We start from the raw sequence: 13933 nt of genomic DNA, 5'->3' as shown, positions 1-13933 counted from the left end.
AGTAAGGTCTTTAGTATAGTGACTGATGATGACTATAATCAAGATGACGCCCTGGCGTCTGCACTGGGCGAAACAGGAGAAGACCCATTTCATCAGGAAGAGAGGCTGGACATGTCCAGTCTTGAGAATGTGGACTCAGAAATGCCCAAATACTTAGCATTACTCACATGGAGACATCCGACAGATGATAGGTCTGAGAAGGACATGGCGACGGACAGCCAGAACCTTATGGCTGAAGCTCTAGGCACAGGTGAGGTTGAGGGGCTAAAATTGAGACCAGCACCCAAGCACGGCATCCATGAACTGAACTCAAGACAGCACCATCATTTGAACAAGAGTCAGTGAGAGAAAGAGGAAACCCACAAAAGAAACTGAGCAGGGATCATGAGAGAAGAGATCCAGGAAGGAGGGTATCTCAGGAACCAGAAGAGAGCCGTTTTGGGAAGGGAGTCAGCACCAATACTTCAGCCAGAGAAGGCCAACAAGATCAGAAAGTGCAAAGGGACACATTTAACATGTTCCTGATGACTTTCACCAGAGTAGAGAAAATGGAGCTGGGTAGAGGTTGAAGTTCAAAGACAGTAAATGGGAAGTGAGGAAGGAACCTGACCTTGAAGAGATGGCTCATGAAAGCGTAGCTGCTGATGAGTGGACACAAAGTCAAGAAAGAGTAGATGACATCTACTTTACTGAGAACATACTCTGTTCCTCTTAAGACAGCTTATTCATTCTTCTCTGTCCTGTTTCTTTTAATTTTGCACATTTCTCCAGCCCTCCCCACCCCCATGCTGCAAGACCCTCAGGATCCCACAGACCATTTCCCTAGTGCATAAGCACTGTCATGAGGGCGCCTGGCCACCGAGACAAAGGATCTACACATGTGTGAGACATGAGGTGAGTTGCACAGCAAAATATCTCCTGGTCTTAACTAATGTTAAGAGAGATGTGGTCACCTAAGGACAACCTTCAACAGGGAAAGAGGCTTTCTGTTTTTCCAGAAGGTTGATCGTTGGCATCCAAGTATGGTCAGGCTGTCGAATGGACTAGCAATGTTAAGCATCTGTGATTCACACCCCACCCGCTCTGGATCTGTGACGGGGCAGCCCCCCGGCAGCAGAAATGACTCAGTCAGTATGCTCCGTGTTTAGATTTTTCTTTTACGAGGCAATAGTTTTACTGTCAAGCTTTTTGCTTCTCTAACGAAAGGCCTGTCTCTGTTCACAGGTGTGGGTCTTAAGAGGCACAAAATGAGGCTTATGTGGTATCCATCGCCTGAACAATTACCTGATGGGGAGCAAAATGATAATACTAAGAACCCCATTTAATGAGCCCTTTTGGTAAGTGCCACACTTTCTGCTATGCACTTTCTAGATGGGATCTCTTAGTCCTCACAATCATCCTGCGAGGAAGATACTACCCTCACTCTCATTTTAGGGAGAGCTAAGACAGAGAACAGAGAGTGGGGAGACAGAAACCATGAAAACTCACAACTTCATAATTTAACCTAGAGCATCCCCGGCCTTTCTATTGTCTGACTCGCCTCTGAGAGGGTGTGAGCCGGAGCCAAAGGGAGGGTGTGGTGTATCAGTGTCTGGACTCACAAAGAACCTTCTCTCATACCAACCTGTCAAGAGAAGTGGTGGCATCCGGCAGATGCTAACACTGATTCCGCCTGTAGGATAACACCTACACCCCTCTCTCAAACATAGGAACTGACAAAGAATCTCTCCTTGACCAAACTCTGCTCACAGTCTTCTCACTCTTTCTCAAGTAGGCCTTAACTTTTAGATGTCTGTGTTCATCTCTGCACTGTCCAATTTTAGCAGGAATCTGGGTAAGTCAGTTTAAAGAGACTTCCCGACCCTTGATGTCTGATCACCCTCAATACCAAACCGGGTTCCTCATTCCCCGTCGTAGCCCACGTGAGGTCTGATCACGCCAGCCTGCTTTTTAGAAAGAATCCTGTTAGTTCCAGGGCGCCTGGGTGGCTCAGTCAGTTGAGCATCTGACTTCAGCTCAGGTCATGATCTCACGGTTTGGGAGTTCAGGCCCTGCAGGGCTCATTGCTGTCAGTGCAGAGCCTGCTTAGGATCCTCTGTCCCCATCTCTCTCAGCCCATCCTCACTTGTACACTCTCTCAAAAATAAACATTACAAAAATAATAAAACATTAAAAAAAAAAAAAGGAATCTCATTAGGTCCATTGAGTTTGAATCCTCCTCACCCCCCGATGTTTCTTCTCAATAATTTTCCATCCACCAATCACCCTCCCCAACAACTTCTCTTTGTATTTGGGGTTGGGTCCGATCTCTCTTCCCCTCTGCAAAACCTCACCGCAGGACCTGAGTAAAGTCCACCTTAGCTTTTTTTAACAAGTGTTATTGAGACAGGAAAAGCAAAGGGACCCCATGAGAGAAAAAGGTTTTGTTTTTCTTTTTGTTTTTTCTTCTCTTCTGGCTTCTGTTCTTGCTAGGACCTGCACCCTGCCCGACCCTACACATGCCTCAGAAGGCACACAGCATATGTCCTCCTTGTTAGGGACGAGGAATTAATGATTTCTCAAGCATAGATAACATCTAAGGATGGGCTAGGTGAGAATGACCACACGAAGCCGTCACATGTGTGCTCCAGGCCGCCAGCACTAGACATCTCCACGCCAAGGCCCCTGGCTCCAAGGACTAACCCTGGGCCCTCGTCTTTGCTCTGGCTGCTTCCCGGATATCTGAGGGGGCATGTACGCCAGACCACATCCTCAGTAAAAACCCCCAGACCCCAGGCAAAAACGAGACTCAGGCTCTTTTCTTTTCCAAGTCTCCTGGGCGCTCTGTCTGTCCCTCTCTCTGTATGTGTGTGTGTATATATATATGTATTTTTTTTTCCATTGAACTCTGCTTTCACCTCCTACTGGCTCATGTTTGATTTCCATCCTGCCTGAAGCCAAGGCCCCCTTAGCTGGTCCCACAGCAGCCCCCTCCGGGTCCCTGGACCAGGCCCGCCCTACATCATTATGAGCCGTTTTTTTTCTCAAACAGCCTTAACAGTGCCTTGTGTGGGGAGTGAGAAGGAAAGCCCCGCACATCACAGGAGAGGAAGGGGACTTCCCGAGTGAGGAGAGGAGAAGGAAAACACAGAGGGAAAGCCTGAGCCCTTGCAGGTACTGGCTTGGGTCTCATAGGAGGCAGACCCATGGGTGTGGCCCCACAATGGAGCTGAGACCCGCACAGAGTCAGGGAGCGAATACAGTTGACCCTTGAACAATACGGGGGGCGGGGGGGGGAGGAGACACCCATCCTTGTGCAACTGAAAATCTGTATATCTTCTGACTCCCCAAAACTTTACTAATAAGTTGACTGCAAGTGTTACTGCAGTCCGTTGACTGCAAATGTTACTGATAACATAAGCAGTCAATTAGCACAGACTTGTACATTGTACATATTATATATACTGTACTCTTACAATGACATAAGCTAGGGGAAAGAAAATGTTATGAAGAAAATCATAAGATCATAAGGAAGAAAAAATGCACTTATAGTCCTGTACTGTATTTCTTTTTTATTTATTTATTTTAAATATTTTATTTATTTTTGAGAGAGAGATAGAGACAGCAAGAGCACAGGAGGATCAGAGAGAGAGGGAGGCACAGAATCTGAAACAGCCTCCAGGCTCTGAGCTAGCTGTCAGCACAGAGCCCGATGCGGGGCTCGAACCCACGACCCGTGAGATTATGACCTGAGCCGAAGTCGGACGCTCAACCGACTGAGCCACCCAGGCGCCCCTGTAATGTATTTATTTTTTTAAAAATCCATAGATAAGTGGATCCACACAGTTCAGACCTGTGTGGTTCAAGGGTCGGCTGTACATCTTCCTCACAAGCCCTGGGAGTGACTCAGGGAAACACGACATCACACTCCTTTGTACTTTTCCTACTGCAAAAACTTCCACACAATTCATGGGCTAAGAGCTCCCTTCGATTATATTACAGTCAGTTTCCTGACCGACAAGGACAGAACTCCCAGGTTTCCGAACAAGGCTGCCGTCAAAGAAGCGAGGCACCCTCAGTGGGTCAGCCCCAGACGTCCCAGCCACCAGTGTTTTTGGGGGAGAAAGAAGACACGCTACTTGAAACATTTGATAAAAACCTACCTTTCACGCTCTCCTGGTAGAAAAAATAGTAAATCTGCTAAAAATTCCATAGTTTCTCCAACTAGGATATTTTTCTCACCAAACAAACTTCTCCTGATATTTAAGCATTCTTGAAGTCTGGCTTTTGCAAGAGAAGTGTTTCCAGCAGCAAATCTGAGAATAAAATGTGTGTCTTTACTGGGTATGATAATGTTGGCTACTTCATTGCATTATCAAAGGTAATTCTTACAAACATCTTTAATTTATAAGGGAAGAAACAGAACAGCAGAGCAGTTTCTAAAATAGAGATTCAAGACCTTCACAGTGATGTCTAAGGAGATAACGTGAATATCTCATAAGAAACTAGGCGCTATTCTCAACTGCGTCACTATCGACATTTGGGTGAGGTAGCATGTTGGGGGGCTGTCCTGTGTATTGTATAATGTTTAGCATCATCCTGGCCTCTACCCACTAGGTGTCCATAAGAACCCCTCCGGTCATGACAACCCAAAATGCCTCCAGACATTGCCAGAGGTGCCCCGAGGAACAAAGTCACCCCTGGTTGAGAACCACAGAAGCAGAGGATAGAAATGCTAACGTTTGGAATTTCTTCACCCAGTTAGATGGAAAATGGATTAACAACTGTGGCTTAAGAACAGTAATTTTGGGGCCCCTGGGTGGTTCACTTGGTTAAGCAGCCGACTCTTGATTTCGGCTCAGGTCATGATCTCATGGTTCATGAGTTCGAGGCTGGCATCAGCTCTGTGCTGACAGCATGGAGCCTGCTTCGGATCCTCTGTCCTCCTCCCTGCCCCTCCCCCACTCATGCTATGCTTTCTCTCTCTCTCTCTCAAAAATAAATAAATGTTTAAAAAAATATTAATCTTAACAATAAAAACTAGTACACAAAACAATAATTTTTCAAGAAAAAAATACATGTTTACATCAGAACACCTTCGGTGTATTTCATGGTAGCTTGATCACAGGGATTGCTATCCAATAAGCTGGAAATTTCGGTAGCACGTTCCAAAATATGATTTTCATGTAAGTACTTCTCACTTGCTGACTTTACCAGGTTGTTTAGCACTCTGCCTGCAGAGAACACATTTTGGCAAAGAAGATAATGCTTAAGGGTTTTTCTGTCCCACAAGAGAGTTAAGATGTCAATAGGCAGAGCATTTAATATCAACTCTTCATCACTGCCAAAAGCCAGGCTTTTCTTAATAAATCAATTACTGGCCTACATCGCGTGGGGATTGGTTTTCATCCAAAGGATTTGTGTGTGCACAGCAATTCCAAGGCCGAAGAGCTAAGGCAATGGATTGAAACTGAATTCTGAGAATGTTTTGCAAATGAAGCGATCAGAAATTTAAGAATATGGATGCAGGAAAACCAGTCGTCACTATGGTAGCCAAGTCCTACAGAAGGCAGTCTTGCAATAATAATAAAGACACACGAATAGCCCCATAAATCCAACTAAGAAATCACGAGCTATCCTTAGATACACACTGCCTCAAGAATGTACCTTCTGCAAAGGTCCAGCATCTTGTTCCTTTATCAAGAGTTATATATTCGGACACTAATACAGATTCCTAAAATGCAGAAAGTGTTTTCTAAGCCCTACTTTGTCAGGAAGAGAAGAAGTCCTAACAATGTTCCCAGAAAGTATGAGTACAGCATTGGTGGCAGTAAAGAAAAGCAGACATAGCTCCCTGTGCTATGGAATTCAGTTGTGACTATCAAGGATTACCATTAAAAACTGTCAAGAGGCATCTTTCCCATCCATCATCAGTGGTACCTCATTCACTGCCCCACCCCCACCTCACCCAGGGCCTCACGTCTTGCACTTGGGCATCAGGAGGGATGGAGCCATGTACTGATCTCCCAATGGCCCTTCTCACCCACCATGTAGTCCATTCTCCACACAGCAGCAAAAGCGGTCTCAAAACAGAAGTCAGATGGTGCCATCCCCAGCCTCACTCCCTGTAACGGCTTCCCCCCACTGAGAATAAAATTCAGTTGCTTGCCCAAGGCCCAACATGATTCGGGTCCAGCTGCCTCCTGCCCTTTGCTCAGGGAGGCTCTTTCCATTGATAGCACAGGCCAAGCCCCCTCCCACCTCAGGGCTCTGCACATGCGCTCCCCTTTGCCAGGACCACATGTCTCAGTTTTAATGCCCTCCTGACCTCTCAAAGGCAGACCCTCCCCCTGCTTACACTCTACCTGCATCTCGTTTGTGTCTTCCATTGCATTTATTCCAACCTGCAATTATTGTGTGTTATATGTCACCTCCATTAGAGGGCAGTGTTGGTGACTGTCCTATTCACTGTGCTGGGTGCCCGGCAGGTGCTCAGTACACAGTTCTTCAATGTGTGAGCTCTGGCCAGGCTGGAATCCTCGCCCCTCCCCCTTTATCTGCTCACTTGGGCCCTGAATCCAGGCCTTACCCTCATTAGAAGCCTGGAGCTATCGTGGGTTCTCATCAAAGTTGCTGCTAAGAACACTGATCTACCCCCAAGCGTCGCTTTTCAGCGGGACCCCACCCCTCCTGCCAGTTTGGCCTCTTTGGGGAAACACATTTGTCTACACCGCGCCAAGGTCTGCTCAACTCCTTGGAGCTCTGTACTTTGAACTGCCCGGCTGGCTTTGGAGGGCCAGTCCCATAACCCACCTAAGTGCCCCCTGGGTCCCTCCCTGGCTTCCTCTGCTCACCGAGGTCCCAGCATGCCCGTGACCAGCCCTGCCATAGCAGGATGCCTCAGAAGCTACACTCTGTATGTCAAGGATTAGAGCTTCATACATGTCAACGCTAGGAGAGATTCCGTACAGGGTGGAGTTATTGCAGACAGGCTTTAAGGTCAGACGGGCCTAGCTGGGACTCTCAGCTCCAGATCCGCTGGCCGTGAGAGCTGAAATAGTTTATTCTCTCTCTCTGACCTTTAGTTCCCTTGTCTGTAAAATGGGGGTAGCAATACATACCACACGAGGTATATTTGAGGATAAAGAATCATGAGCATAAAGTGCCTTATACGTAGTAGGCATTCAACAAATGAGAACTATTACTATCAAAGGCGATTTACAGATGAGAGTCTAGCAAGGATAAGTGGCTTGCCCAAGCTGAACTTTGATCTTCTAGCCAAGGTGGCAGGTTGCAAACAGCTGTAACCCCCTATGCCAACCTGTACCTGATTCCCCTTTGCAATGCCACTCGACGCCTCCTCCCATCAAGAGGTGGAGTCTCTTTCTCTACCTTTGAGAGAAGGCTGGTGACTCACTCTGACCAATCGAATGCAGCAGAAGGGGCTTTGTGCCAGTTCTGAGCCTAGGTTGGTGCCTAGCCACAGGCTTCTGCCCCCTTCCTTTTGGAACCCTGTGAGCCAGCACATGCGCAGGCCCTGGCTATCCTCTGAAGGATGAGGGACACGAGCCACCTCCCCACCCCCGTCACCTTAGCAGACAACCACGAGACATCTAAGCGAAGCCCTCATAGACCAGCCAGCTGCATTGGCCCCGCCAGCTGATCTCAGCCACTCTTGTGAGGCCAGCGCCCATCTGCTGAGGCCACCGTGAACCTGTGGCATGCCCCCAGCCAGCCCACAGACCCATGGGCAATGGTAAATGGCTGTTGTTGGAATGGCTGGGTTTTGGCATGGTTTGTTTTACAGCAAACACTTATGAATGCAGCCATCTCGATATGGAGCAAATCTAAAATCCTCCAGTTTAGTCTGACTGTAACTCAGTGGGTCAAAAATGCTTACTATCTTCATTCACAAAACGTTCTTTGCCTCTGCTCTACTAGCAGTACCACGGCAGCCTCAGGCATCAAATGCTGGTGAACAAAGTAACGGCTCCCTTGAGGACTCCACTATATGCCGGGCGCCATTCTGCACACCTCACAGTCTCCTATGAACACCTCTGGTCTCACAACAATGTGCAATAGATACTCTTTTTGTCCGTCCCTTATAAATATGGAAAAGGTGACCCAGAAAGGTTGAGTCACGTGTCCAGAGGTAGAGAGCCAGTGAGTGGAGAGGTGAGACATAAACCCGGAGAGGCAGGCTTCAGAGTCCTCTGAATGGCCCCCTTCCCGAGGCACATCACAACAGCCTGCGACATGCTCTAAGGCTGCTCAGTCAGCCCTCACCTGCCCCCCAAATGCTCAAGGGCACAAAGGCCCGTACACACACTCCCCTTTCTTGGCGGGTGGGAACAGCCCGGAGTCTAGCCCTGAAACCCAACCTGTTACTCCCTCTGCGCGCCTCTGCCATACCTTTCTGCTTCACCAAGTCCTGGCTGTCTTTCACGTCGCTGGGTGGAAAACCCATCAGGATCGACCATGCTCTCTGGAAATACCGGAACGCCTCCTGAGTCATCCCTATTTCAAGATAGAGTTCTCCAGTAGCATTCTGTACTTTGTGAAGCATCTCGGTCATGGACTGACTCTGGACAAAACAAAAGGGACACCAGTCCTGAGGGAACACAGCGTGAGATTGGGTACAGAAGCCAGACACCCACCCGAGAGAGGCTCACGTCCCAATGAACTTGCAAAAGACGGTATGCTTTACATTGTTTCTTTTCTTAGAGAAAAATATTTATAAAATGATGTGGTTATTGGGAGACACTGCAAATTAAAACTAAATTTGGGGAAATGTTTTCAGAGGTTGTTAGTTAATAGCAACAAATATTTTTTTAAGAATGGCATCGCAATGCTTGCATATGTTAAAGTTCCCAGGGGACGTTTTATCTAGAATTCAAATGAACACCCCAAAACTATCTAAAATGGCCCTTGAATTCCAGGATGGCCAGACATCTGTTTATTTTACATTTGACACATGTTTACTTAGAGACTTGAATTTCAGTTCCCTTTGGTGTCCAACTTAAACTCAGGTCATGATCTCATGGTTTGTGAGTTCGAGCCCCACGTCGGGCTTTGTGCTGACAGTGCAGAGCCTGCCTGGGATTTTCTCTCTCAACCTCTCTTTCTCTCTTTCTCTCTCTCTCTCTCTCTCTCAAAATAAATAATATACTTTAAAAAAATGAATTCCCTTTACTGGTTCAGCATTTCAAGGGTACTTAAATCACTCTTCTGCCAAAACTTTTTCAACACACAAGAACACTCTAGTTGGTTACAATCTTTTAAATGTCCAGTGCAAGAAATTAGTTAAAGATGAGTTATCTTACTATGAATATCCCATTTCAGAAAACATAATATTAACAAGAATATACGTGAGTACGTTTGGTAACGAACAACACCCCATTCAGATGAGCCATCATCATCATTGGTTATGTGATACTTCATGCTACCCACAGTGCTAGCCCAGGAGAGGACGGACTGAGCCTGGCTCCTTGGCATGAATTCTTCCTGCAGCTCACCTTCTGCAGCTTGACCCAAGAGCTTTCCAATAGGTATCTTGGAAACGGGTTACCTCTACTCTGAGATACTCATCTCCCCAGCGCTGGAGGCAGCCAGGTGTGGTACGGAATCCCTGGGCCCACAGACCTGGAGTTCCTTCACACGTCCCTCATATGTATCTTTAGATGTGCTCCTTTCTCAGCAGCTTTCCTAGACCTCAGCCCTACTGCTCGCACTTCCTCCTCCATTTCAAAGATGGCCTCCGTGCTGACTGCACTGACAAACCCTCAGATTGCCCTCAGATATTGGTTCAGTTTAACAATGGCTGCAAGTGACAGCAAACCCAAGTTAACAGTGACTTGATTTCTCTCCCATGCAAAAGTCAGGAACTGGATGGCCCAGAGCTACAGACACACCACAGTGTCAGAGACTCAGATACCTTTTATCTTGTTGCTTAACCCTGTCTGACCTCCGTTCCCAAGACACCTCTTGTCTAAAGTGGCTGCTTCATCTCCAGCCATCATATCCACAATCCAACCAACAGGAAGGAGGAAAGAGGAGAAGGTCAGACTCTTCATTCCATGAAAACTTCTTAGAAGTTATCCACATCATTCTCCCTTACATCTCATCATCCAAAACATAGGCACGAGCTCACATCTAGCTTGAAGGATGGCTGGGAATCTTAGTCTTCTTCCCAAACAATCATTTGCCAGGCTAAATATTCATGAGGGGGGCGTATCACTTACTATGAAAGGGAGAAATAGATATTGGGAAATTGCAGTCTGGTATACTTCATTTATCCTTTTCTTTTAAATTTCAAATTAGCACTGTGTTTACCCATTTTCTTCCCTCCTCCCTATCTCAGAGAAAGAAGTCCCCAACCTCCTTTCCAAGGACTCACCCTTCCCTGAAATCTCAGAGACCCATTCCTCTCACAGAGTCCCCACTTGCATCTCCAATCTGCCCATCTCCCTGGCTCCTTCCCTGCTCCACACAAACACACATATCCTGGATCAAACCTCACCTGACGCTGATAATATCCTGACTTTGCACCTTTCTCCTTTTACTGATGAGCTTCTCAAACTAATACCAATAGGTGCTGCTTCTCCATTTTATTATCACACACTCGCCTCTTAAAGCCCTACAGTTCGGCTCCTCCCACATACATCCCCTTCCATCTCTGGGGTTACCACTGATCCCCTCACTCACCAGACCTAGAGGCCTTCTTTCATTCCTCATTTGCCAGGTCCCCTAAGCATCCCTCCTTCCCTGGCTTGGAGGAAACTATGATATCCCGACCCTCTTCCAATCTCTGACTGCTTCACAAGCTCTTCTTTCTTTTTCTCCTTTCAAGTATACATAACTTCCCCGTAACCAATTTTTACCATCGCCCAGAGGTCCTTGTTTCCTTGGTCTCAGCATTCACATGTATGTAGATGCCCCCCAGCCTCTCTCCAGATTTCCAGCCCTACCTTTCCCTCAGCTGCCTGGAGATTCCACTTGGGTATCTTGCTCCAACTGCAAATTCGGTAACTTAAACACTTAAAATGTATCATCTTCCTCTCCGAATCAGCTTTCTCTTTGGATCTCCCCACCCCTGTCAACCAGACTCAAGTCCTCAAGGGTTTCTTGAGTCCTCCCTGGGTCCTGGCCATGCTTCCAGCCAGCCTGAGAGGGGCAGAAGTCCCCCGTCATTCGAGGGGGATAGCTCCCAACCCCCCGCCAGGCCACTGTGGTCCTGCCACCCTTCAGTCTCACTGCCCACGTTGCCAGAAGTAGTCATCGGCGTGGCAAATGCAGTGGTATATTATCAAGCGTCTTTTTTATGAAAACATCCTTTATTCTCTTCTAACTCCAGACTATCTACTTCTTGAGGGCAGAGACCCCACAATCCCAGCACTGAGCTTCAGTAAATATTTGTCTATATTCACAGTGATTGTGAAGCACTAACAGAGTTTCATTTTTAGGGCATGGTCTGCACTGGCCACCACCTACGAGCACTGACTGAGCTAAGCACCTGCTATGCAAGACTGCAATGGATGTGTACAGAAATGCTACGAAATGGGGATTATTACTCATCTATTACACTTGGGGAAACTGAGGCTCCAGATTCTATACATCACTCCAGCCCACATGGCTAGCAAGGAGGAGAGCAAGGGTGTCCCACCCAGACCTCCTATCTCCAAAGCTCTGCCCGGTACATTTTCTTAACAAATATGCTCTTGATGCATGACCAGAGATCCCTTCACAAAAGTATCTTCTGGCTTTCCAGCTGCTTGGGGCACCTGCTGTGAGATTGGGGTGTGGAGAGCAATGAGACCTACTTTTTTTTTAAGTTTATATATTTATTTTGAGAGAGAAAGCATGAATGCATGCATGCTCATGAGTGGGGAAGGGGCAGAGAGAGAGCGAGAGCGAGAGCAAGAGAGAGGGAGAGAGAGAGGAGAGAATCCCAAGCAGGCTCCATGCTCAGCACACGGCCGCACACNAAAAGTATCTTCTGGCTTTCCAGCTGCTTGGGGCACCTGCTGTGAGATTGGGGTGTGGAGAGCAATGAGACCTACTTTTTTTTTTAAGTTTATATATTTATTTTGAGAGAGAAAGCATGAATGCATGCATGCTCATGAGTGGGGAAGGGGCAGAGAGAGAGCGAGAGCGAGAGCAAGAGAGAGAGAGAGAGAGAGAGAAGAGAATCCCAAGCAGGCTCCATGCTCAGCACAGGGCCGCACATGGGGCTTGAACTCACAAACTGTGAGATCATGACCAGAGCCAAAATCGAGACAGACACTTAACCGACTGAGCCCCCAGGTACCCTGAGACCTGCCTTTTTTTTTTTTTTTTTAAACAAACATATTAGTTAAACCAGTTTCTCGGCCTGGGCACCAATGACATTTGGGGCAGGCTAACTCTGAGCCATGTGTGTGCATGGCAGAGCGAGCGGGTGGCCTAGCACATGGGGCACGCAGGAGCGGCCCTGGCTTCTCCCCACTAGATGCGGGTAGCAACCCCCGCGCTCCGCACACGGTGACAACCGACACTCTCCGCCACGTTGCCCTATACTCCCGTGGGGATGAAACTGCCTCCCCTCTGAAAACCACTCCATTCAAATTTTTCAGTGACCCCAGTGGAAGAAATGAGGACGGTGGTAGAAGTACAGAATGAACACGTCACAAATAATGAGACCCTCCCCCTTCCAGGAGGGTGGGCACCTGCTTCAAAGACGTCATTTGTCCCCAAAGTAGTTTCAGGATATCTCTTTTGGAAGTACCCTCAGAGCCTGAGGAAAATTCTTTTCAATAGACTCCATGGCGGCTAGTCCGACAGAACCGTAGCAAAATTATTTTGAGAGCAGAATCCTGAAATTGATGCCTCCCAAAGGAGTGCTCTGCAAAGGGAGATGCCCTTTGCCTGTCTAAGCTCCGGCAGCCTCCTGCGAAGCTGCCTTGTGGGATCCCGGCCACAGATTTTACAGGTGATGCCTCATCACTGTTGGGGACCTTGGCAGTGACTTCCAGCCAGACGCGGAGCTCCGTGCGGGCAGAGACGGCGCCCGCCTGGCTCATTGCCATCTCCCTACTCATGGCACAGTGCTCCGGCGAGGCTAGGCCTTTGGGGAGTGGATGAAGGAGTGAATGACTAAGTGAATGACTGCAACCAGGCCTTCAGTGATTATCTAATAAAATAACTGGTGCTCTCCGGACAGACACCTGGACCTCATGGGGGGAAAAACACTGGGGGTGCAGGGGGAAATTCCACAGAGAGTCACTAGCCTCCACCCCCTGAAAGATGAAAGAGTGGTCAAAATAGCGTAAATCGAGCTCTTATTATTTCTAACCTAGGTCCCAGTTACTTTATAACCCATAGACAGCACTAACAAACTAGCTACAGGTTCTTAGATCTCACTAGGTGCCACACATTGTGTGAAGGTAGGGGGTTGTGCACTTCCTTACTTGACCCTATTAACAACCCCTCAAGGTCAAAAGTCTTTCCAAGGTCACACAGCAGTAAGTGCCAAAGCACTTCAAATTTGGATCAGTCAAAATACATTCTGCACTCTATTTGCTGCCCTGCTCTGTCTTCTAAGGACAGTAAGTTATTTGCAAATTCAAACTGATTCACTGATTCATTCATTAGGCATCTGCAAGTTGTAATACGCCACAGAAGACATGAAACTGGTCAATATGCATGGTCTCCACCAAAGGGAGACTTATAGTGCTGGGTCTTCTTAATCCCTTACGGGATAGAATTTCTTCTAGGGGCCCCCAGGTGGCTCAGTCAAGTTTAGCATGTGACTACAGCTCAGGTCATGATCTTGCAGTCCATGAGTTCAAGCCCTGCATCAGGCTCTGAGCTGTCAGCCTGGAGCCTACTTTGGATCCTGTGTCTCCCTCTCTCTTTCCCCCACTCACACTCTGTCCCTCTCTCTGTTTCAAAAATAAATAAACATTTAAAAAAATTT

General features: G+C 47.5%; 1 protein-coding gene across 1 annotated transcript in view; it reads right to left on the bottom strand.

Moving 5' to 3' along the window:
• The window catches only part of LOC144243436 (putative tetratricopeptide repeat protein 41), a 68206-nt gene that overhangs the window by 13829 nt on the left and 40444 nt on the right, over positions 1–13933 (bottom strand). The window contains exons 10-12 of the mRNA XM_077778491.1: positions 8392–8563; positions 5066–5213; positions 4143–4295 (exon numbers count right to left, since the gene is read on the bottom strand). Of these exons, the coding sequence (XP_077634617.1) occupies positions 4143–4295; positions 5066–5213; positions 8392–8563 (473 nt within the window). The remainder of the gene's footprint in view (positions 1–4142; positions 4296–5065; positions 5214–8391; positions 8564–13933) is intronic.

Source organism: Crocuta crocuta, unplaced genomic scaffold, assembly GCF_008692635.1.
Source record: "Crocuta crocuta isolate KB4526 unplaced genomic scaffold, BGI_CrCroc_1.0 scaffold705, whole genome shotgun sequence".
In the NCBI taxonomy this organism is placed as follows: domain Eukaryota; kingdom Metazoa; phylum Chordata; class Mammalia; order Carnivora; family Hyaenidae; genus Crocuta; species Crocuta crocuta.
The sequence above is the reverse complement of the archived record's forward strand: the minus strand, read 5'-3'. Positions and strand labels throughout refer to the sequence as shown.